Source organism: Strigops habroptila, chromosome 1 (genome assembly GCF_004027225.2).
Source record: "Strigops habroptila isolate Jane chromosome 1, bStrHab1.2.pri, whole genome shotgun sequence".
NCBI lineage: Eukaryota > Metazoa > Chordata > Aves > Psittaciformes > Psittacidae > Strigops > Strigops habroptila.
Window position 1 is genome coordinate 20,382,444 of NC_044277.2, and position 21,232 is coordinate 20,403,675.

At 40.7% G+C, this 21,232-nt stretch overlaps 2 protein-coding genes across 4 annotated transcripts in view; one reads left to right on the top strand and one right to left on the bottom strand.

The window, feature by feature from the left end:
- The window catches only part of DCAF13 (DDB1 and CUL4 associated factor 13), a 21,901-nt gene extending 16,507 nt beyond the window's left edge, over nt 1-5,394 (bottom strand). Inside the window, exons 1-3 of the mRNA XM_030481888.1 lie at nt 5,204-5,394; nt 2,788-2,987; nt 1,400-1,507 (exon numbers count right to left, since the gene is read on the bottom strand). Coding sequence (XP_030337748.1) covers nt 1,400-1,507; nt 2,788-2,987; nt 5,204-5,273 — 378 coding nt within the window. The 5' untranslated portion in view covers nt 5,274-5,394. The remainder of the gene's footprint in view (nt 1-1,399; nt 1,508-2,787; nt 2,988-5,203) is intronic.
- SLC25A32 (solute carrier family 25 member 32) lies at nt 5,301-21,226 on the top strand. Of its 3 annotated transcripts, XM_030481913.1 has the most exons (8): nt 5,301-5,629; nt 8,676-8,826; nt 9,907-9,992; nt 11,069-11,229; nt 17,481-17,594; nt 18,037-18,182; nt 18,957-19,094; nt 19,419-21,226. In XM_030481913.1, exons 1-7 carry the CDS (start codon nt 5,455-5,457, stop codon nt 19,090-19,092), a joined length of 969 nt encoding a protein of 322 aa, XP_030337773.1. In that variant the 5' UTR covers nt 5,301-5,454; the 3' UTR covers nt 19,093-19,094; nt 19,419-21,226. The 3 variants fall into 3 exon arrangements, with proteins under 3 accessions (XP_030337773.1, XP_030337762.1, XP_030337782.1); XM_030481902.1 differs by having other exon boundaries at nt 18,957-20,559; XM_030481922.1 differs by lacking the exon at nt 5,301-5,629 and adding an exon at nt 5,703-6,850 and having other exon boundaries at nt 18,957-19,770.
- The last annotated feature ends 6 nt before the right edge of the window (nt 21,227-21,232 follow it).

Here is a 21,232-nt window from a genome sequence, read left to right on the forward strand (position 1 = left end):
AGTACTTGCAGGGTGTCAAGGCTTCCCACAGTCTGTCAGTCATCATCCCTGCCACTCCCATCAAGAAATAGGCTAGCTGTGGACAACAGACTGGGAGGGGATGCAGACATGACAGATAACCTGAAGTGGCCAAAGGAGTATTCCAGACCATGGATATCATGCTCAGCAATAAAAACTGAGGTAGTGGAAGAAGAAAGTGAGGCAGGGGCTGGCTTTCAAAGTGGCTGCTGCTCAGAGACTTGTCTGCTTGTGAAAGGAGGTGACTGATTTCCTGTTTGTCACTGTTGCCCCCACCACTATGTTTTCCTTACCTATTCAACTGTCTTTATCTCAATCCACAAATGTTTTCCAGTTTCCAAAAGAGATACTTCCAGGGTTGAACAGAAAAAGGTGAGCTGGAACAATGACTATTTTTTCAGGCTACATTATGTCATTTTTAATCAAATGGCACCTTAAACTGCAAATTATCTTCTGGATGTCATTTTGATGAGCATGTAAACAACTAAAAGGCACTCTCGACCTCAGTTGCTCCAGTTGCCTGTTCCTAATGCCATGCTATGTCTTGCACTATGCCAGCACAAGTTTTTGCATAGCTGTGCAGTGACCTGGATCAGGCAAACTCACCAAGTAAAACTGTTAGTTCTACAAGTTTAACTTCCCTTTCCTGACAGCACTACTATTGTTTCTTCTTTCCCTCTCTCAATTTTCAAGCAGAGGGATTGTCAAAAGGGAATTCTAATTTGGAGTCACTTAGAATTTTTTGCTGCAACTTCCCTTACATCCTACCTTCTGTCCTCATGATCTGATACATACTTCAGAAAAGATAAATATGTAGTAGTGAAAATAACTCTTCTATGCCCAGCTCAAAAGAAGCAAAACCTCAGGACACTCTAGTCTTCAAAAGTAATTCTTTCTATTGTTTCATCTTGTAATTGCTTTTAATGCAAACAGGAAGACATGCTATTTCCAGATGGTTTACATGCAAGTGAATCAGCTGTCATTAAGTTAATAAAATTTAATTAACATGGGACCATCTTGACTTACTCAGCTTATCTTTAATACATAGTATATGTAAATGGTTACTTTTTTACATCTTTCAATGAACATAAGCTACGTCCTACTTTAATGAAAACTACTTTACTCAAGGTTTAATTATATGACCACCCATTACCAATTTTCTGGTATTTATCCCTTCCATAGTCTTGAATAACACCCATATCACAGCATCAACAACATTTTCACAAGAACTAGAACTGTCAGGTTCTCAGACAAATTTAATAAACGTATTCATACAGTATTTAAATATTGTATGGCAGAGAGTAATTTGCTCACTGGAAACCAGATGGTGAACAGGCACTCTGTACTGCCACACTGTACTAAGGAGACACGTTATACTTACAGTGAAGAATGATGTACCACAGAAACGAGCACATATGCCTCGAACAAACCCTTCATGGGCTTGTATAGTACGAATACACTGTCGTTTGGTCAGGTTCCAAATTTTAACCTGTAAAAAACAGAAAAATACTCTGTTGTTACTTAAGTTTTCTGCAGCCCACAACTGCAATTCATAATTCAAGTACAAGAGATCACACATGTTGTCATGAAATGGCATGGATGGCTTGGACAGTGGCCAGATTTTATGATGTTAAAACTACTCAATTATTCCCTTCTTGAAAAAAAAATTTACAAGCGTGCCTCTTTCCTTCTTATCCTCTCCAAAGCTCTACACTTACTGTAATTTGCATTCTCCTATTTTTGAGCTAGCTTTCTTGCTAAAAGATAGCAGCAGTCGTAATTTTAGCAAAAAATATCCCTTTAAAAGAAAAGCACAAGGAAACAGCCTTTGCAACCAACAGAACGTTTTCAGTCCAATGACTGTGCTACCTTTTATACAGAAGCCCACCTCTCACAGAGGTTTCTATTTTTTAAATGGACTCAAATGCTTTGAAAAGAAATGGAGGACAGTTTTTCTATTTGTATGTATTTATAGTACCCAGTACCTTACTCATTTTTATCAGTGGATAAGAAATCTGCCCAACGTTTCACATAAATTTATTCCCCTCCTCTCTGAAAAGGTTGATCTACCTTACACTACACTGCATGACATATGCACCTTCCATAAAAAGCACAAAGCAACCAGCTACCCAGAAGACACCTTTAAAATATACAAGTACTATCAAATGAACCATATCAGTGCAAGAGAGGATAGAGAAGACAGAAAAGACAGGCAATTTTTTTCTGCAACTGACTCCAACTGAAGTGTCCTTGCCTGCTATTTGTAACATTTATGCAAAATAATCAAACACATACAGGGTTAGCATTTTCTAGACAATATGACAAATTATTATTCCAGAAAGTTTTTAGTTGTGTGCCCCTTTCCCCTAGCTCATCTGACTTCATATAATCTTCTCAATCCGCAGCAGTTTAACTTCTCCAAGGGAAAGAGCATCACCTGGGCAGCAAAAAGCAGTCACTACAGACTGTAAATGTTGACATTCACTGCTCCATCCTGAGGAGTTGATCGTCACACCCTCTGCTCACAGGTGAACAACTGAAAGGTGCTGCCTTTGTGCACTGGCAGATTACAACCTGCAGTTTGAGAAACACTGGCCCAAACTGGGTAAGCTACACCTTCTGAGAGAAGATAGGGTATCTTGCTGAACAAAGACACAAAAGGTAAGCATGGGGCATTTGAAAACAACAAAATGAAACAAAGGCACAGAAGAGAAAGAAAAAAACGGAGGAAAGGTACCTTGTTTGCTGTGGTTTGTAACTACAGCTTACCTCTCCATCACAAGCTCCAGACAGCACTGTAGACAAACTCTTTGGATGTTTGGCCATGCAGTTAACTCCATCTCTGTGGCCATCAAGTGAGCCAAGAAAGGGTTTTGCAAACACACGTTCTAGCTTTGTTGCATTCAGAGCTCTTACGTACTCTCGTGGAACCTCAAAAGGGTGCAATGCAGGGTCATAGTTTCTTGGAACTGCAATAAGAGTAACACACACATTAGAAACCCACGGTATGTAGTGTAATTCAAAGTAAGCTGAATTCAGAAGTTCTCTTCAATTTTCCTGCTGTGGAGAATTTTCTGTCACACTGAGATTACTGCTGTTCCTACTACTTTGAAACTGCTCTGTGGGATCATTAGTATGACCACCTAATAAACTCTAAGTTAATGAAGCCTGAAACTATTTGATGTCCTTTCCAAGGGAAGATATGAATGTACACAACAAACTGGAAGCTGCAGATATCTTGCAACTATTATTAAAAAAAGCCCCAAAAACAAGAACAACCAACCACCACAAGGCAAAATAAATGAACCCCACAATACCAACCTCCTACCACGAAACTCTAACATATATAGTACACAAAAAGGACACAACTACATGAAGACACACAAAGAGAGGCAACCTAGCAGTGTTCATGTTCAATCACCTGCAAGCCAGCCCTGGCTCTGAAATGAGACTCATTAGTTTCATGAGCTTGGTCCTCTGCTAATGCTATCTGGTTTCCCGGGCAGGAGTGTTTAGATCACACAAGCTTCAAGCAAGGGTCTCTCTGCATCTGCCTGCAATGCACCTTATAATGAATAAAGACAGCGCATTTTGACACTGTACTTCTGGATTTTGTCTCTTTCATTCTGTTTTATGCAAAAAGGTTGAAAAATCAGCAGAGCAACTGACAACAGATTGCTCATTAAGAATTGATGCTTAGTTGAGTCTGCCAGTTTCCAAAGACTATTTGATGCATATCAGAACCTCTAAAATCTCTGATGAAAGAGCTGGGTATCACTCTGTAACATGACAGAAAATTTAACAGCTTACACACAAATCCCACTTGGAAAATTAAGATTTATTCAGCTACTGTCCCAGTGGGTAACTTCAATAATATTTTTCCATGTTATAAATATATAACCACAATTAAATAACTATAAAAAACTAGTTGTGATGCTGCTTTGCACAAAATAGCCACCTACCTCTAATTCAATTCAATAATGAAGGATAGGCAATTTAAAATAACACAGGTCTATTATCCTGCTCAAAACAGTTTGATTTAGTGCATTCAAGATGCCCAGAGTTTTATTCCTGCTCTTTCTGACAAAGGGTGGCCATTTCACAAACTCCGTCACCAGGCAGAAACCGAACTTTATTTCTTTCATGTCACAGAGATGAAACTGACATGACTGTATAGGATCAGTTCTGTGGAGGATGAGCAGAACAGAGTGTGGAAAGTCCTCATCTGTTCAGCCTGGAGAAGAGAAGCCGCGTGGAGACCTCTCAGCAACCTTCCAGTATCTGAAAGGGGCCTACAAGGATGCCAAAGAGGGACTCTTCATCGGGGACTGTAGCAACAGTAAAAGGGGCAATGGGTTAAAACTTAAACACGGTTAGATATAAGGAAGAAATTCTTCACTGTGAGAGTGGTGAAGCACTGGACCAGGCTGCCCAAGGTGTTGTGGCTGACCCATCCCTGGCAGTGCTCAAGGCCAGGCTGGACGGGGCTTTGAGCAACCTGGTCTAGTAGAAGGTGTCCCTGCCCGCGGTAGGGAGGTTGGAACTCGATGATCTTCAAGGGCCCTTTTAAACCAAACTAGCCTATAATTCTATGATCTCAACTACCAGGCTACAGCTGCTGCATCTAAACCAAGTACAAAACCTGTACGACTTCTGCTAGGTTTAATGAGGGGTACACAAGAAGCAGGATGAGATGTACGAGGAAAGGAACGGCAGCAAGTGCACAAGACTGTAAAGGGTGTCCCAGGTAGAACTACGAGTAAGCTCGTCATGCCGGAGCCATGACTACCCCCGACCCCGCACCCCGCGCTGCCGGCGTCCCCAGGACGCGCTCTGGGATCCCAGCCGGGCCCCGCGGCACGGCCATACCGCAATGCGCCCGCACCCCGCCTCGCGCCCCACGGCCCCGCCACCGCCTCACGGCCCCGCGCGCATGCGCACGGCCACCGTCACCGCCTCCTCCGCCGACCGGCCGAGCCTGGCAGCGGCTGGAGCGAGGCGAGGCCGCACCCCGCCAGGCTGGCAGCTGCCTGGCACCCTCTCTCGGGGGCAGCTCCACGGCGGGCCGGGGCCGGCGGACGCCTGAGCGCCCTCCCTCTCTCCCCCGGCCATGCCAGTCTGGCGGCAGGCGGGGCGGGCCGGGCCTGGCCGAGCCCCGCTGTGCTCCGGGAGCGGCGCCGCTCACCGCGCTGCAGGTCCAGCTTCGTCTCTCGGACGTAGTCGTCGGGGTTGCGGCTCAGCACCTTGACCCTCATCCTGCCTCCGCGCACCGGGCCGCGCTGCCGGTAACCCGCACCCCCCCAACACACACACCCCCACGTGACCGGATGCGCCAGGCGGGCTGTTCTCGCGTGGCGCCGGGACCGGCTGCCGGCCCGCGGCGGGCGGGGGGACGGGCGGAGGGAGCCCCGCCCCCTGCCGCTGCCGCCGTTGGCGATGGGCGCCCCGGGTTCCGCGTGCGCCGTGCGCGAGCCCCCGGCGGCGGCGCCGCCGCCCGCGCGGTCCCTGCTCCGCCACGTGCAGCTGGAGAACCTGGCGGCGGGGCTCAGCGGCGGCGTCCTCTCCACCCTCGTGCTGCACCCGCTGGACCTGGTCAAGATCCGCTTCGCAGGTGAGGCCCGGCCGGGCCGCGCACGCTGCGGGCCCCGCGCTGCCGCAGTCGGGGGTGCGGTCAGGGACAGCCCCCGAACCCGGCGCCCCCGGAGGGCTGCGGTCACGCACCGCGCTTTGTGCCACGCACACACACACCTCGCCAAGCTCGCCGGTTCCAAGCCAGCGACCCACCGGCTTGTTTCTGAGGCGGGTACAGCCGATGAGCCCGCACGCCTCTGCCCAAACCCGTGTGCGGCTGCATGAGGGGCGGGCGCTGGCAGGTAGCCCCACGGCGTGAATAAACAGGCCGTAGGCCGAAAGAATGGTCTGTGGTTTTTCCCCTCCCTCCCAGATCCCAAAAATTAATCTTCTTGTCATTTCTAGGGACTATAAAATATGTGCTGTGAGCCTCAAGCTGTTTTCAGGCAGGCCTGAGAGCTGACCGGGCTTCTCCCTCTCTTCCATGACCGTCGGTGCCACAGGACACAGCGAGATTGTCTGTTTTTAACAGGCGGATGGTCTCAAGCCAGCGTTCAAAGTTCACCTTTATACCAAAGAGTCTCAATGCTCAAAGCGTAACAATAGTATTATAATAATCTTGGTTGTTAACAGTAGAGATATTGTTTTGCAGAAAACTCTAACTTGTTTGTGTTCTGCAGGGAAACATGTCTGCTTCTCCCTAGTGATTTTGCTGTTAACATGAGAAACGTTGCCTTTTTATCGTATTTTCTTTTACAGAGGTTGAAACATTTTGCTGTATCTTTGGATTATTATTTTGAGTGGATCCATGGCTGTTTAAGATCTCAAAAATAATGAACTATCACAGAGAAGTTTTACAAAACTTGAAAGCATTTTATTTCCAAACAGGCTTTTTGCAAAATTGGATTTAAACACTTTCTTGCATATCCTAGTGTGGGCCTGTCCTGGGCTGTGTTATGAAGAGTGTAGCCAGCAGCTTTCTCTCTGTCTCACACCTGTAAGACTGCATTTGAGGTAGTGTGTCTGGTTTGGGGCTCACCAGCACACGGAAGGCATTGACTGGCATGATTCCAGTGGAGGCTGCCAAACTGCTGAAGGGACACATGACAGAGGAGGATGGTCTGATGGATCAGGATCGGTTCATCCTCACGAGGAGAAGGCTGGGGAGAGACATTATTGTAGTGCATGACCGTGTGGTTGGAGGACACGGAAGGTGAAGACAGATTCTTCTTGGAGGGCAAGAGGCAACAGGCACAAGTGGGTATGTGGGAGGTTCCAGTTACTTTAGGAAAGAGGATTTTTACTGTGAAAGTGGTCAAATTCTGGAAGAGGTTACCCAGAGTAGCTGTAATTTCTTCAGTCCTGGAAACATTCAGGAACTGACTGGACATATCACTAAGTAACCTGATCTAATGAGATCTGTGTTGGGCAGGGGAGTGGATTAGGTGACTTCTGGAGGTCACTTGCTCATCTGGTTTGAAAATAACAATTCCTATGTTTTGTCTTCAACCACGAATTAAGAGCTGATACCAGAAATCAACGTTGTGAAGATTCTAGTAGCATCATTGACAGACAGACTTGCATTCACATCTCTGATTTCTCATGTTGTTGAATGTGTTTATAAATCTGATCTAATGGCAGCATGGTAAAAAAACCCAAAGGTCATTGGGAAAGGTCTAGCAGGGCTCATTCAGGAGGGAGAAAGGAGGCATTTGTCGTTTAGTTTTGAGTGATTGTCAAGGTGTTGAGGCCTTGTCACACTGTGCTCAGAAAAACCATTTTGTCTTTAGTCCTGAAGTCTGTCACAGCATACAGTACTGTACACCAGGTTTAAAGGAGAATGAATAGTAAATGTGGCACTGAACAGAAAACAGAAATTCATTATTATGAGGATTAATCTTGTTTGGGACACAAAAACTGCTGACAGTGAAACTTGGAGATTAATTTTCAGTAAAACTGCAATCTATCCTTATGTCTATATAAAGAATGAAAGCTGCTGCTATGTTGGCATCATAGAGTCATTTAGGTCAGACAAGAGCTGTGGAGTTCACCCCTTTCTCACATAAGGTGTGTATAGGCCAGATTGCTAAGTCTTGTCTGCTGGAGTTTTGAGTAGCTCCAAAGATGCCTCTTCAGGCAACTTGTTCCAGTATTTGATCACTCTCATGAAGAAAAAGTTCTGATTGGAATTCCCTCTGTTCCAGCTTGTGTCTGTTACCTCTTGTCATCTCCCCATGTGCCATATCACACATCATCAGTAATCAACTTACTCATTTGCTGCTACAGTAGGAGCAATAGCAGTTACCACTCTTTAAGTTGTGTGAACATCTCTGTTCTAAATGAAATCTGTGAAGCAAAAATTTGCCTGTTTTTATCTTTTTGACAGTGATATTTTCTGAATGTTTGGACAACCAGCTGTTTGGTTATTGGGTGGGAGAAGTGTATTTGTTTGGTGTTTTCCCACAAATCCATTCAATGAGAATAGAAGAACACAGGAATTTTTGATGGAAATAACCTTTGAGTGTTGTGGTAAAAACGGACTTTGGAATCAGTGAGACGTCACCTGTTGAAAGTACTCAGAAAGCATTTTAAAGGGGAAGGTTGAATTTGAGAGTTGTTATTTGGGGCTTGTCTAAACTCCTTATAGAAACGTGTTGTCAAAGATCCCACACGTATCACTTGAAATGTGATGTAAAATTTCTGGAGTGCTAAAAAGAAGAGACAGACAACTTCAAAGCTGCTGCTCCCCAAAGATGCACAGCAGTGCATTTATTTAGCCTTGACAGACTAATGGGAACTTTCCATTTGCAGACCTTAAAAGTTCTTTTTCGTCTTTGTGTTTCTTTTTTCTTTCTTTCTTTTTTTTTCTTTTTTTTTGAAGTTCTTAAAGTCTAGACTTAGAAAGGTGTAAACCCCAACTCTTGCGTGCTTTTAAAAGGATACTTTTAAAATACAGCTGATCAGTTAGATTTCATGTTCATCTGCACCTTGCTTTGTAGGCTGTGTACTTCTATGGAGGCTTTTACACAGCTGAGCTTCATACTTCCTGAAATGTTTTTTTTCAGTGTAATTTCTTTCTTTCATAGTAAACGATGGATTGGAGCTGAGGCCAAAATACAATGGGATTCTCCACTGTATGACCACTGTCTGGAAGCATGAAGGACTACGAGGCTTATATCAAGGGGTAACACCAAACATGTTGGGAGCTGGGGCTTCCTGGGGACTTTACTTTTTCTTGTAAGTAGAACTGTAAAATGTGTCATGTCCTGCGCAGTGTGATGTTCAGATATACACTGCATCTTCTTTGGGGGGTGTAAAAATGTGCTACGTGGCTTATAAACTTGTGATTCTTTTAGTAAGTACAGGTCTGTTACCCTTTATTATGGTTTGCTGGTTTAGAACTTAAGAAATTTGAGTCAGAGAGCTGACTTTGCCTTACGTTGATGTACTTTGTCAACTACAGTGCATTGCCTTGATGCTGTGAAAATACTAAGAAACTTGAGAGATTGTGACATCAGTCATGAAAAATCCTCTATAAGTGCCAATACACTGTGCTTAAAACCTCACAAAGAATAAAAGCCTATCCCGATGTGTTAAGAATTAGACAACAGGATCAAGCTAAATGTTTAACTGATTTTGAATAATTTTAGTGATAGCTGGGTCTCTCATTGTTTCTGCGAGTTGTTCGGCTTTGCTTATAAACCCGTTTTTTAATACTCAAGTTTTTTCTACTTCATTAGCTGTGACGTGATTTACTGCTGACCCCTATTAATTGTAACACTTTAGGGAACAGTTAGTTGGTGCACCTATAAAACCTCGCTTAGCAGTAGCTACTGTTTATTTCAGTCCTCAAGCTTTGCTATAGGTTCCTACTGATGGTTCAGCTCCTCTTACAAGTATCTCAATCCATAAAGAGTAGAAACTGGATCGAGAGAAGAAAGCTCGGTGTATTTTTAAGTTACAAGATAGATACCTGTCACTGTTGCTTTCAATAAAAAGGAGGCTGTCTAATTGGGTTTTTTTAGAAGGTAAGTCTAGAGATCCAACAGCTGGTTCAAGATGTGGCCCACTGATACTGACAGTAATAATACTTTATCAATTTAGATATGTATTACCACAGTTCACTTTAAAGAGGTGACTGCTCAGAGATCAATTAATCAACTAAACAAATATAGCTTACTTACATATTTGTTTTCAAGGGCTGCGTACCGTCTAATGTTTTCCATTATCTTAAGTGAGATGTTTTGTTGTTTGTGGGGTTTTTAAGTTATACAAATTTGTTTTCACCATTGCTAAAATATATTTTACATTTTCCAGTTACAGTGCCATCAAAGCTTACAAGAAGGAAGGGAAGCTGGAAAGTCTTAGTGCAACTGAACACCTAGTGTCAGCTGCAGAGGCTGGTGAGTTTAAATGCAGAGAAGATTAGTGTTTGCTTCTAGCCTTTCCATATGTTGCTCCCTGCCTTTGTGTGTCAGTGCTGCTTTTTGTTACAGGTGGCAAATGTAAAGTGTTCGAGTCCAAATGCAGTCATTTATTGTCTGTAAATAAATTAATAATGTCTAAGATGAATAGATGGATCACTGTGGTCTCTTCAGTGTTGCTTAGAAACAGCAGTTGTCAAAATCCATTTTGACCTTGTTTTCATTGTGTATAAGTGTTTTCCATATTTAGTAATATATTGAGTTCCAAAATATAACTGTAGCTGCTATTGGCTTGGTAACTCATTAAATGTTTAACACTTAGACCTGGAAAAGAGAAGGCCTATTGAAGTTAATAGAATAAACAAATTGGCCTTTATCTATGGTCCAAGTTTTCTTAGAAACTAAACATCTGAAATAAAAATACAACTTCTATCTGCAAGACTTGTAATATGTTGTTACTAACATATGTTCTTGTCATGCTTCTGTGTTGTGTTTAATCTAGGCAATTAGGAAGACTTTATTAGAGGGTTGGACCATTTGTTTAATGTTGAAATATAAGGCATATTGTTTGATGTGGAAAATAGTGATTTACAGCTGTATTTTCAGTAACCTATAAAGCTGTAGCAGGTTGCTTCTGTTAACCCACCAGTATGATTAAGCAAATTTCTGATGACTGAGGTGTCCATTAAATTTTGAACCATTGTATACCAAAAGAATAACTTAGATAATCTGGAGTATTTTAAGAAGTTGCTTCGTTTCCTATCTACTACAGATTGCACTACATACTGTGGAAAGGTGAGGCAAAAAAAGGAGTGTACTAGGAATATTCAAAAAGCCATATGCTCTACCGAAGGAGTAGATTGGGCTTGATTGTGAGCTCTGAAGGCTGAGAGAGTAAAACAATGGTGGGCATAAACTTCACCTGTTTTAAGTAATGCTAGTACTCTTGTAGGATAAGTAGCTTTGTCATTGTAGAAGCCTGTGTTACACTGAACTGAACAAACTAGGACAAGCTTTGGAGTTAGCATACCAATCACTCTAACTTCTGTCCTCAGGAGCCATGACTCTCTGCTTTACCAACCCAATATGGGTAACAAAGACACGACTCGTGCTACAATATAACGCTGGTGTTGACCCGTCAAAGCGGCAATACAGAGGAATGTGTGATGCTCTTATAAAGATATACAAGATGGAAGGCGTACGTGGCTTATATAAGGTAATGAAGTTTAAGAAAAATTCCAGGATTGGCTGGCACAGGTCAGTAGCATGGTGATACTTGTAAATACTCATCTACAAAAAAAATGCAAGTCGTTTTTTGCATTAGCTCACTGACTTTTATTCTGTGAGTCTTCTTTCCCACTGAAGAACCACAGCAAAAAGGCTTAATCAGAAGAAAAGCTATTATACTGTTGAAATGTAGGAAATCACTGAAGAATAGAGTATAAGCTTGATGACTAAGCCAGCTTCTATTGGATGTTAGTGCTAAAATGAGAGTAAACCACAAGCTGCTTTTTAATTTTTTTGAGCCTTCTTATAATTATAATTGGGATAAGGAGGACAGCAGTAGTGTAATCTATCTTACTGCCGGTGCTTTCTTCCATTTCATCCCTTATCTCTGTCTTTCTGACATCTTATGGAACATAACATATCACTTAAGCAGTTGCTAATTTTTTCTTCCACAGTGGACGGTTTCACAACTGCTCATTTGCCCTCTGGTTATTGAGGTCTGTAATCTGTCATCTCTAGATCCATAAAATTTGCAGACTTCTAAATATGGTCTGCATATGTGTGGGGGTTTTATTCCCTTTAATTTAGAGAAACAGATGGCAACTGGATTTGGACTTTTTACCTCCTCCTTCCTTCAGGCCATGACATCAAGGTGCATTCATCAGTGCCTGGAAGGTGTGAAGAAACCTATTTTAGTTTGGTCTGGCTCTCCTGCCAGTAATGCTATAGAACAAGAACACTATCTCTTAGGAATTGTCCTGATTACTGAATATTATCTTATTTTGTTTGCAGCGAAAAGTAGAATCATTCCTATGCTGAAAGACTAGTATGCCACATACTAATGGATGCCAAATTCTGACACCAGGAACAAGGCACCTCGCTTATTCCTAAATCGAAGTTGTCAGGATTTCTGATTTGCCTGCCTGGGTGTCTGCTCTGTTCCATGTAGATAAGTTTGAATTTCTTGCATCTGTTAGGCTTTAAGATGTCCTTCCATTGAGTTACTTTTCAGATTATTTGTGCATGTAGTATGTGTTGCCTTTGGCACTAGACACTTCTTTGTAGTGTAAATCTGCAATTGAGGAATTAAAGCAGGTACTTCCTTTGAAAGAGCAAATTACTTGTTTAAATCTGCAAAGCAGGTGACCTACATAGGTCCCGAGCGACCTACATATCTATGCACACTGAGCAACTTTGACTTGACGTCAGGATTCTCTCAACCTTGTCTGTACTAGGGAAAAAGGTACCTCTTCAGGTGTCTTTTTGACTTGCACATGCCTTAGCCTTCCTCTGTTTTCTAGTTTTGGGGGAGTCTTTATTTTTTCTCTTTCTTGCTTTATTTGAAATGTGGCAGCTGAAGTTTTGTTAATTTCTGTAAGTTGCAGGAGCTGTAGTGCACATGAATGTCTTCTTTTTCCTCATAATCTTAATTTCAGATAGAGTTCCTTATAGCAAATAAGGGAATCTCAGAGAATGCCACCACAAGTTGGAAATAAAATCTGAAAGTAATTTCTTTCTGCTGAATTTGAGATTACTCTTCTAAAGAATGGTATTTCTGTCCAAGCAATTCCGTATCTTGCTCTCTATTGAACAAGATGCTGTTACTGGTCTGAGCAATTCCTTTCAGTCCTTTGGGGCACAAGACTTTTAATGTCAGGATGCACTGATTTTTCTAGCAGGTATCAAAGCTGTCTTTATTAGCTCTGTGGGTATTGTTCATTCATTAAACTATAGTTCATTTGAAGCTGTGTTCATCAATAACTTGTTCTTCTTGAACTTGGCCTGCTTTTGAAAAGGCAGGAGCCTTTGCTTCACCAGTTATGCCAGTAATCATCTAGTCAGTGGTCTTCCCCACCCTCCATTGTTAGGATTTGTCCTTTGGCCTTCATCCGCCAGATGACTGGGGACACAGCTGCTCTGCTGCATGCCAGGCTAAGAAAAAGACAGCTTGGGTTATGAAATTTGAACACACCTGTAGATCTTTCAGAGATCTGAGCTCTAAAAATTACTTTGCCATGAAGTTAAATGTCATCCACGTTAAGAGTGCTGTATGGTTCTTTTCAAGTGTAGGGCAGGAGAGACCAAACATTGTAAAATAATCATAAGATTGTAGGCATTGGCACTTTAAGAGAAACGTAAATATTTCTGAACTGTTGGAAAACTGTTAGATGCCTAGTCTGGAGTGACTGACTACTAAAACATCAATCAAGAATGCAGCTAGCGTTCTTCCTGGCCTCCAGGTTTCTGTATTTGTATTTTAAGTTTCAGCGAAGATGTAGAAACAGCAATTAGAAATACAGCTACAGTAAAATAAACAGGAAATGCAGAAAAAATACGGAGATTAAAGGAAAATCTAGTCATCAAGACTGCAAATAATAATACAGTATGCTAACAACAACAGCAGAATCCTAGCAGTAATGTGTGCTTGTTACCAAATGAAATAGATATATTGGATGCTTTTGTATTGTCATTTCACCTTTGATAGGCAAAGGATCTGAGGATAAAGCATTTTTTCCAGTCCATTATTACCTAAGGCATTTAGCTCTATTTATTTTGCTTACGCTATTTTTCTTCTTCTTGCAAATGTGTAGCTTGTAAGCTAAGTGACTTTCTATGTCTTTGTACTTTTATACAGCAAAATCCACTGAGATTTGGCCATCTTGATATTATCTTTACTCCCAGATTCTGCAGATACGTAGAAGCGCAAGTAACTTTGACATAAAAGATGGTATAATTTTTCACCATGAAGGAATCAAGATGCATAGGGAGATAATTACATACTTCCAGAGACTTTCTGCACAAGTTGTCAGAGCAGAGCACCCTGATACCTGGGTCTTTCGCATGCTGAGAACCCAAATGAAGACAACACTAAAGAGATTACAAGGACAATCTGCTGCATTCTGTCGAAACATATAGCAGAGGCTACTCTGGTGTGAGCACTCACCAACAACTCAGGCAGCGATGTGGGTACCACATGACCAAATGAAGTTGCTTGTTCTTCACCAAGAAACAGGCTTTCCAGTGTGTACGTTTGCCTGTGTTCCTTTTTATTGTGATTGGCAACCTTAGAAATGCTAACCATAGGACATTTCTCTCTTGTCCTGGACCTTCTACACTTAGAGCTGTTTAAGCCAACTTTAAAACACAGTTTTTTCCCCACCGTCTACTGTTCAGAATTATATGCTTTACCATCTAAATTTCTAATTATGTAGTTAATTCTGTCTATTGTTCTAATCCTCCAAAAAAGAATTCAAGCAGAACTTCTCTGAGCAACCACTGATCCTGTCCAGCCCTCATGGCAAAAATCTTCTGAAGATATGTTTTGAATATTAAAGTAAAAAATAACAAGAAGTACATGAAGTTGAATTATTTTAAAATTGATCTTGAAAGTCATATTTTAGATGAAAAATAAATATCAAATTCTATCAAATCTTGTGGCAAAGAAGATTTTTGCGTAAAATTGTAAGAATGAGAAAGCAGAGTAGGAATATCTTTCCAAAACTTCCTGAGCCAACATATTTCATTTACTGTGAAGGAATCAATTTTACTTTGAAACATTTTTCCATAAGAACACATTGTTTTTTACATGCATTTTTCAATATTGGCCTGACATTAAAAGTCCTTCAGTCTTTGGAAGCTTTCCTCATCAGCACAAGACTTAGAGTGTGCTGGTACTCATTTAACAAGTATCACCAGTAGATGCTTTGGGGCTCTTGGGTGCAAGTTATCCAAATCTGCTGGCTTAACTTTAAGAGTTTAGCACTTTTAAGTGTTGTTTAACATTCTTCTTTTGTTGTAGGGGAGAATATTACCTCATTTTCCTGTGATATAAATACATCATTCTAATTCTTTCCAAGTAAAAAGCAATTACTTTCTCCATCTTTTAACAGTTTTGTTGTCTATTTGTGGGCAAATGTTTGTGAAGATTTTCCCTGCTATTACATAAATTTCATACTGGTCCTTGTTCTGCTGACCGAGATAATTTTGTCTTTGATATTTTTGATAGTTTTTGAGTGGGTTTTTTGTTCCTTCTCTTCTGTTTTCATATTACTGGTTAATTTTCTTTTCTAATCCAGGATTTCTGAAAAACAAACTTGTCCTTTTCCCTCTGTTGTGGCCCTTTGTCTTCAAACTTCACAGAAATTCTATTATTATGCTCACAGTTGATAAAACATAGCTGTTTCATTTAACTCCACTTGTTCTCATTTGGTGAAGTGGGGGTTTTTTCCAAGGACTTTAGCTAGCCCTTAATGCATTTTGTCCTTTCATGGTCACTGATTTTTAGTTCATTACCATTGTTTTCTACTATGAGAAGAAAATCTCTTCCTGAATGGATATAATATTGGAAACTTAAGGAGAGCTAATTTCTGAAGTAATAGAAAGTCTGTGCAATTTTTATGCCTGCTGTTGTTTTAGGGTTTGTTTGGTTTTTTCCTGTAAGTTAGGAGTTTATGGAATAATTGATCTTTTTGTCCTGTTACACTGTTCCAGTGGACTTCTACCAGGATCCTTTCTCTTTTTCATCTCCTTTTCCAGGCTCTTAGTAGTATATTGATAAATCTTTATTCAACGTGCGGGGCTTCCGATTTCGTCTAATATAGAGTTTTGTTTCTGAAAACATCTTTTAATCCCTCTGTCTTATCTGAATGGATCATGGGAAATAAGATAAAACTATTTAATACCAGTATTTTGGGGAAAATTCTGTTTCTTTGAGTCCTTTTATCCACATTTTGATCACTTAACTCCATTGTAATCATCCCTTTGCAACAGTTTTCAGGAAGCTTTTGGCTCCCTTAAGTCATTTCTAGCCAAGATGATTAATTCCCCATTTATTTGTATTTTTCCAGTGTAAGTGACCAACTCTTCAAAAAAAGAATTAGTGTTTGTCAGAACTCATGCAGCTGTCTTGCTCATTTTCAACTGAGGTAGTCCTTCTCCAAAAGGAACCTTCTGTTTCTTGTAGAGACACTGCAGAAAATACCTACTTTTCCCCTTCATTTCAACTTTTTTTGAAATAAAAGGTTTCTGAATACTTTCATATTGTACTCTTACTGTCCATTACTGCCTCTTACAAATGGGGAACATTCCACAGACTGCTTTGCAAACCCTGCTGGGCTGTTTTGGGATGTGCTCTGAGCAGGGTGAGGAATGCACTCAAATTGATCTAAAGCTTAGATTTATTTCTTTAATGTAAGTCATCCATAAGTCCTTGTGTGCCCTTCAACTTTCCACTCTGTGTGTGAAAGACACTGAGGTGCTGGAGCAGCTGGGGGAACTGGGGTCATTTAGCATGGAGAAAGGAGGCTCAGGGGGGACCTTATCACTTTCTACAACTATGTGAAAGGAGGTTATAGTGAGGTGGGTGTCAGTCTCTTCTCCCAAGTAACAAGTGATAGGACAAGAGGAAGTGGCCTCAAGTTGCAGCAGGGGAGGTTTAGATTGGATATTAGGACCAAAAAGGTTGTCAAGCATTGGAACAGGCTGCACAGGGAAGTGGTAGAGTCACCATCCCTCAAGGTATTTAAAAGATGTGTAGATGAGGTGCTTAGGGACATGGTTTGGTGGTGGACTTGGCAGCGTTACATTTACAGTTGGACTCGACAATATTAAAGGTCTTTTCCAACCTAAATGATTCTATGATTCTGTACATACACACATTTTTAATATGGAAATGTTTATGTATCATACACATATGTATATACATACACACATGTACATATCTATCTCCAGGACTTGATTACCAGAATTGTTTTGTACCTCCACTCCTGATGGCCCTCCTCACTGAGACACCAGCTTCTGTCGTTACCTTAACAGTCTTAAGTGGGAACTGAACAGCTTAGTGTCAGTCCTGGAAAGGGGCAGGCACTGAGCAGCACATTTGCAAGACTGCAGCTTGATTTGTATTCTTAGAATCCTGATCCATGTTGCCAGCTTTTTAAAACCTGTGCTTGTGTTCTATGAGGAGGAGTCCCTAAGCCACTCGTTTTAGCTTGCTCGCTCATTAGATGTTTTCAGTTTGTATGACATTTGGAGAAAAGTACATTTATTACACATTTGTGTGATGTCTGCCATTAAGAGTATCAGCACAGAATCAGCTTTGAGTCATACTGCACAGTGATGAGTAATACAGTCACAATTTTAAAGTAATGGAGGACATACATACATGTGTAAGCTGAGCTCTGTCAAGTTGTATAGTTTTTGTGCGTTGCTGTTTAACCTTGGTTTATTCCTATTTTTTAGGGATTTGTGCCTGGTTTGTTCGGAACTTCACATGGAGCACTTCAGTTCATGGCATATGAGGATTTGAAACTGAGATACAACAAGTATAGAAACAGAGTATCAGACACAAAATTGGTATAATTCTTAAGATTAAGAATGTGTTGTGGCATGTGAATAAGCAGAAATTTACTCCGTTTGTCTAGGTTGTAGTACAGCCAAGTATACAAAGTATTGATAAGTTAATTGGAATGTAGAACATATAGAAGGAAATAATACTTTTTCACTTTTTAGGAACAAGCTGCTGGTTAGTGCTCTTTTCCTGTAGGGACACCAACTTCTTATTTTGGCAAGTGTTTTGAGAATTGTAGAGGGAGGAATGGGTTTTTTTTACTTTGTGGAACCATAGGTGGTGGTCTTAAACACATGGAAAACTGGTCAGGTGCAAGTTGGGCAAAGGTGGTTGGGGGGAAAATGTAGACTGTTGTTTAGTTCAACATTTAAAAATCAAATAAGATTTTGGGAAACGGGGTGATTTAAACTGCACTTAAGGGAAGCCTGATATTTTTGTTGCTTTTAGAACACCGTGGAGTACATAACGATGGCAGCTGTATCCAAAATATTTGCTGTGTCAGCGACGTATCCCTATCAAGTTGTGCGAGCTCGTCTTCAAGATCAACATAATACATATTCTGGTGTGTTTGATGTGATCTGCAGGACATGGAGGTAGGCATGCAGAATTAAAAGCTTATGTCTTAGTGAGTCTTACAGAATCAGAGGTATGTTTACTGGCTTCCATACCAACTTGCAGAATCAGTGCAGCTCAGAGCAAACAAAATATTAGCTGTATAAAGCCATTTTGTGCAAGTTGCCACTATCAGCAATAATCTAAGGACAAGGGAGGAGATAGGAGAGGGTCAATGGTAGCCTGCAGGCTTCTGTTGTTTATTCTGTCTCCCTTCTCTCTTCCTCAGCAAATTTCACTTACAGGTTAAAAAATAGCATTGAGTTGGCTGTGTTGGGGCTTTTAAAGAGTACGACAGAACTGTTGTGCTGCTGGGAGTTGTGGCTAATCCAAATTCCTGGCAGGAGGAAATGAGCTAGCCAGAGCTATTTTATACTGATGTCTCTGGATTACCGAGGGGCATGACTGCATTTGTAGTATAGTCCCAGCTTCTGGCAGGACCTTTAGAGAACTGTCGCCTTACACCTATGTATATCTTCTCATAAACCTTCCCTCAGCTCCACAGGGCATGTGAGAGTTTTCACACGGAAAGCTGTAGTTACTAAGGTTGGCCACCTGTGCAGTATGCAACCAATGATGGGTTAAGATTTTATGTATTATGGCTCAAACACTGTAGGAAGAAATTACTCTGAAATTGTTACTCTTAACCTGAAGTAGCTCTCAGATCGCAAGAAGAAAAATTCCAGGCTTTGTTTTATGTCTGATTTCTATTAAATACATTAATAAAAACTAAATATTTTTCTTTGTCTTTAAAGGAAAGAAGGAATTCATGGATTTTACAAAGGAATTATCCCCAATATAATCAGAGTGACTCCTGCCTGCTGTATTACCTTTGTTGTTTATGAAAATGTGTCTGGTTTTTTACTTGGTTTTAGGAAAGAAAATAATTAAAGGTAGGAGCTTGTGTTCATAAGGAATCCATCCTTTATTTTTTTTGTATTTATGGTCTGGGAGAGATTTAGTTCAGCAGTCTTCTTTGATACTGTGAGTTCATCTAGTATTTTGAGGAAAGAACGTGACGATAGTAAAACCCTGCCAACATCTCTTCTGCTGAATGTTCTTGCATTGCTGCTGCCTTCTCTGAATCAGCTGTGCCTGCTTGAAGCAGATGTCTCTGCAACTGTGAAATAATAGCACTGTGACTGGGTGAAGGCAACTGTGCAGCAATTCACTTCATCCTGGCCTGCCTGGAATAACAGACTGATGTGTTTTGACAGGTCTTAAGATAATTGTTGGTCAGATTCCACTCCTACAGAAGTGGAAAACTTCATATAAAAGCAACCCTGGGGTCTGTCAGAACTTTCTTAAATCTTTATCTGAGTTTCATGAAGAAACAAGCAAGATCTTCTGAATCCACCTCTCTGTTATTTGTCAGATTTTAGGATATAGAATGCTCCAAATTCCATTGCTCATCCAACACAAAAATGCTGCCTCGGTGGGGTGCAGTTTGGAAACTCCTAATTGTTTTGTAAAACAGCTGTCCATTCTCAGGTTTGAATAATTGCCAATCTGATGAAACCCAGTTCTTGTCTCATTCCAGACAGACTTGCATTGTGGTTTTTGGCTTGCTTTTAGCACCAGACCAAAGTATATGTTGTGTGCAACGCTGGCCGCTCACTGAATTCATTTTCTCTCTCGTCCCTGCCTGCCCTCTCTCTCTCTCAATCCCCCCCCTGCAAGATTCTGTCTGTCACTGATACATCTGACCAAATACTAGTAAGTAAATGTTTATTTGAATGTAGGCTTACATTTTAAAAATTTTTGTTTTGTAGTAATCCCATAGCGATGCAGTTTTCAAACCAGTGTTTATAACAACTCTGAACATCCTTATTTTCAATAATATTCTCTGGGAAGAAGAAATACTCTTAAGTCATCAAAAAAATACTGTGCACAGGGCTTAAAAAATGATTCATTAATGTCTTCTGATTTAGTCTAAGGACAGGACTGTTAAGAATATGTTGATTGCTAACTTAGTGATAAACTAAATTGCAGTACATCTCAGTAAATTTGTATAATAATGATGTTTATTGGTATGCCAATAATTGCTGTCAAGGATATGTATTTTTTGGAGATTTGGGTTTGTTCTATTTTTTTAGTTGTTCTTTAGGAAAATGCATTACTGGCCATAGCAACTGCCTCTGCTGTTAGTAGGAAGGTATTAAGAAATATGTAGAAAGCATCACTTACTTAACTAAGGAGGAAGTAAGTTAGCAAAGATTATTCTACAAGTAGGGGGAAATAATCAGTTTTGTAAGGAGTGGAGGATACTATCCAGCAAAACATCTGAATACAGAGAAGTTTCCTGTTTAACAGAAAACTGACCTAAAGTAGAAACAAGCATTTTCATAAAAAAACAAAAGTAGCAGATTAGGGAATTGGTTTCAATTTTAAGTTACAATCTTACAGAACCGCTCAATATTTTTAATCTTAATTCAGCAATCCACTTGCTTGTTCCTGTTGATCCTATTGCCACATACCATATTTTGTGTATACTTAATTTATTAATAATTTACACTTTCTCCTCCACGATCCCATCCCCTCTACTGGTACAGTTGATAATCTCATCTAGAAAGGGCACGTGGCTATTAAGGCTGGCTTTGGTTTTTTATTATGAAAGTTTCCATGTGTATTTAGCTGAGGATCAAATATACTGGAAGTTAAGCGTGAAAATTACTGTATAGATCCCTAACAGCTACTAGCTTCTTCTGCCTTTGGAGGGTTTTTACTTGGTTTTGTGTGTTTTCTAATACACAGAATGAATAACCAAGTTAACTCTGCCACCGAGGATCCAAAAAATGTTGTGAAGATATATGAATAAAAGTTGTGCACTTACTACCCTGGATTAGTGTACTCCTCATGCTTCAGGATAAATGCAAAGACAGGCTACAAGCATGTACACAATCAGTTACTGTATGTTAACTGACATTCTGTAAATTCACACCATAGCTTAGCTCATAGTAACTTGTTTGTGTCCAGATACCTTAAAACCCATCCTCTGAGCCAATGAAAACAGTACAGTTCTGCAGAGACA

Coding starts and splice junctions, on each gene's coding strand:
- SLC25A32 (XM_030481913.1), top strand. CDS start 5,455: ATGGGCGCCCCGGGTTCCGCGTGCGCCGTGCGCGAGCCCCCGGCGGCG. Junction 5,630..8,675: donor GGTCAAGATCCGCTTCGCAG/GTGAGGCCCGGC, acceptor TTTCTTTCATAG/TAAACGATGGATTGGAGCTG. Junction 8,827..9,906: donor TGGGGACTTTACTTTTTCTT/GTAAGTAGAACT, acceptor TACATTTTCCAG/TTACAGTGCCATCAAAGCTT.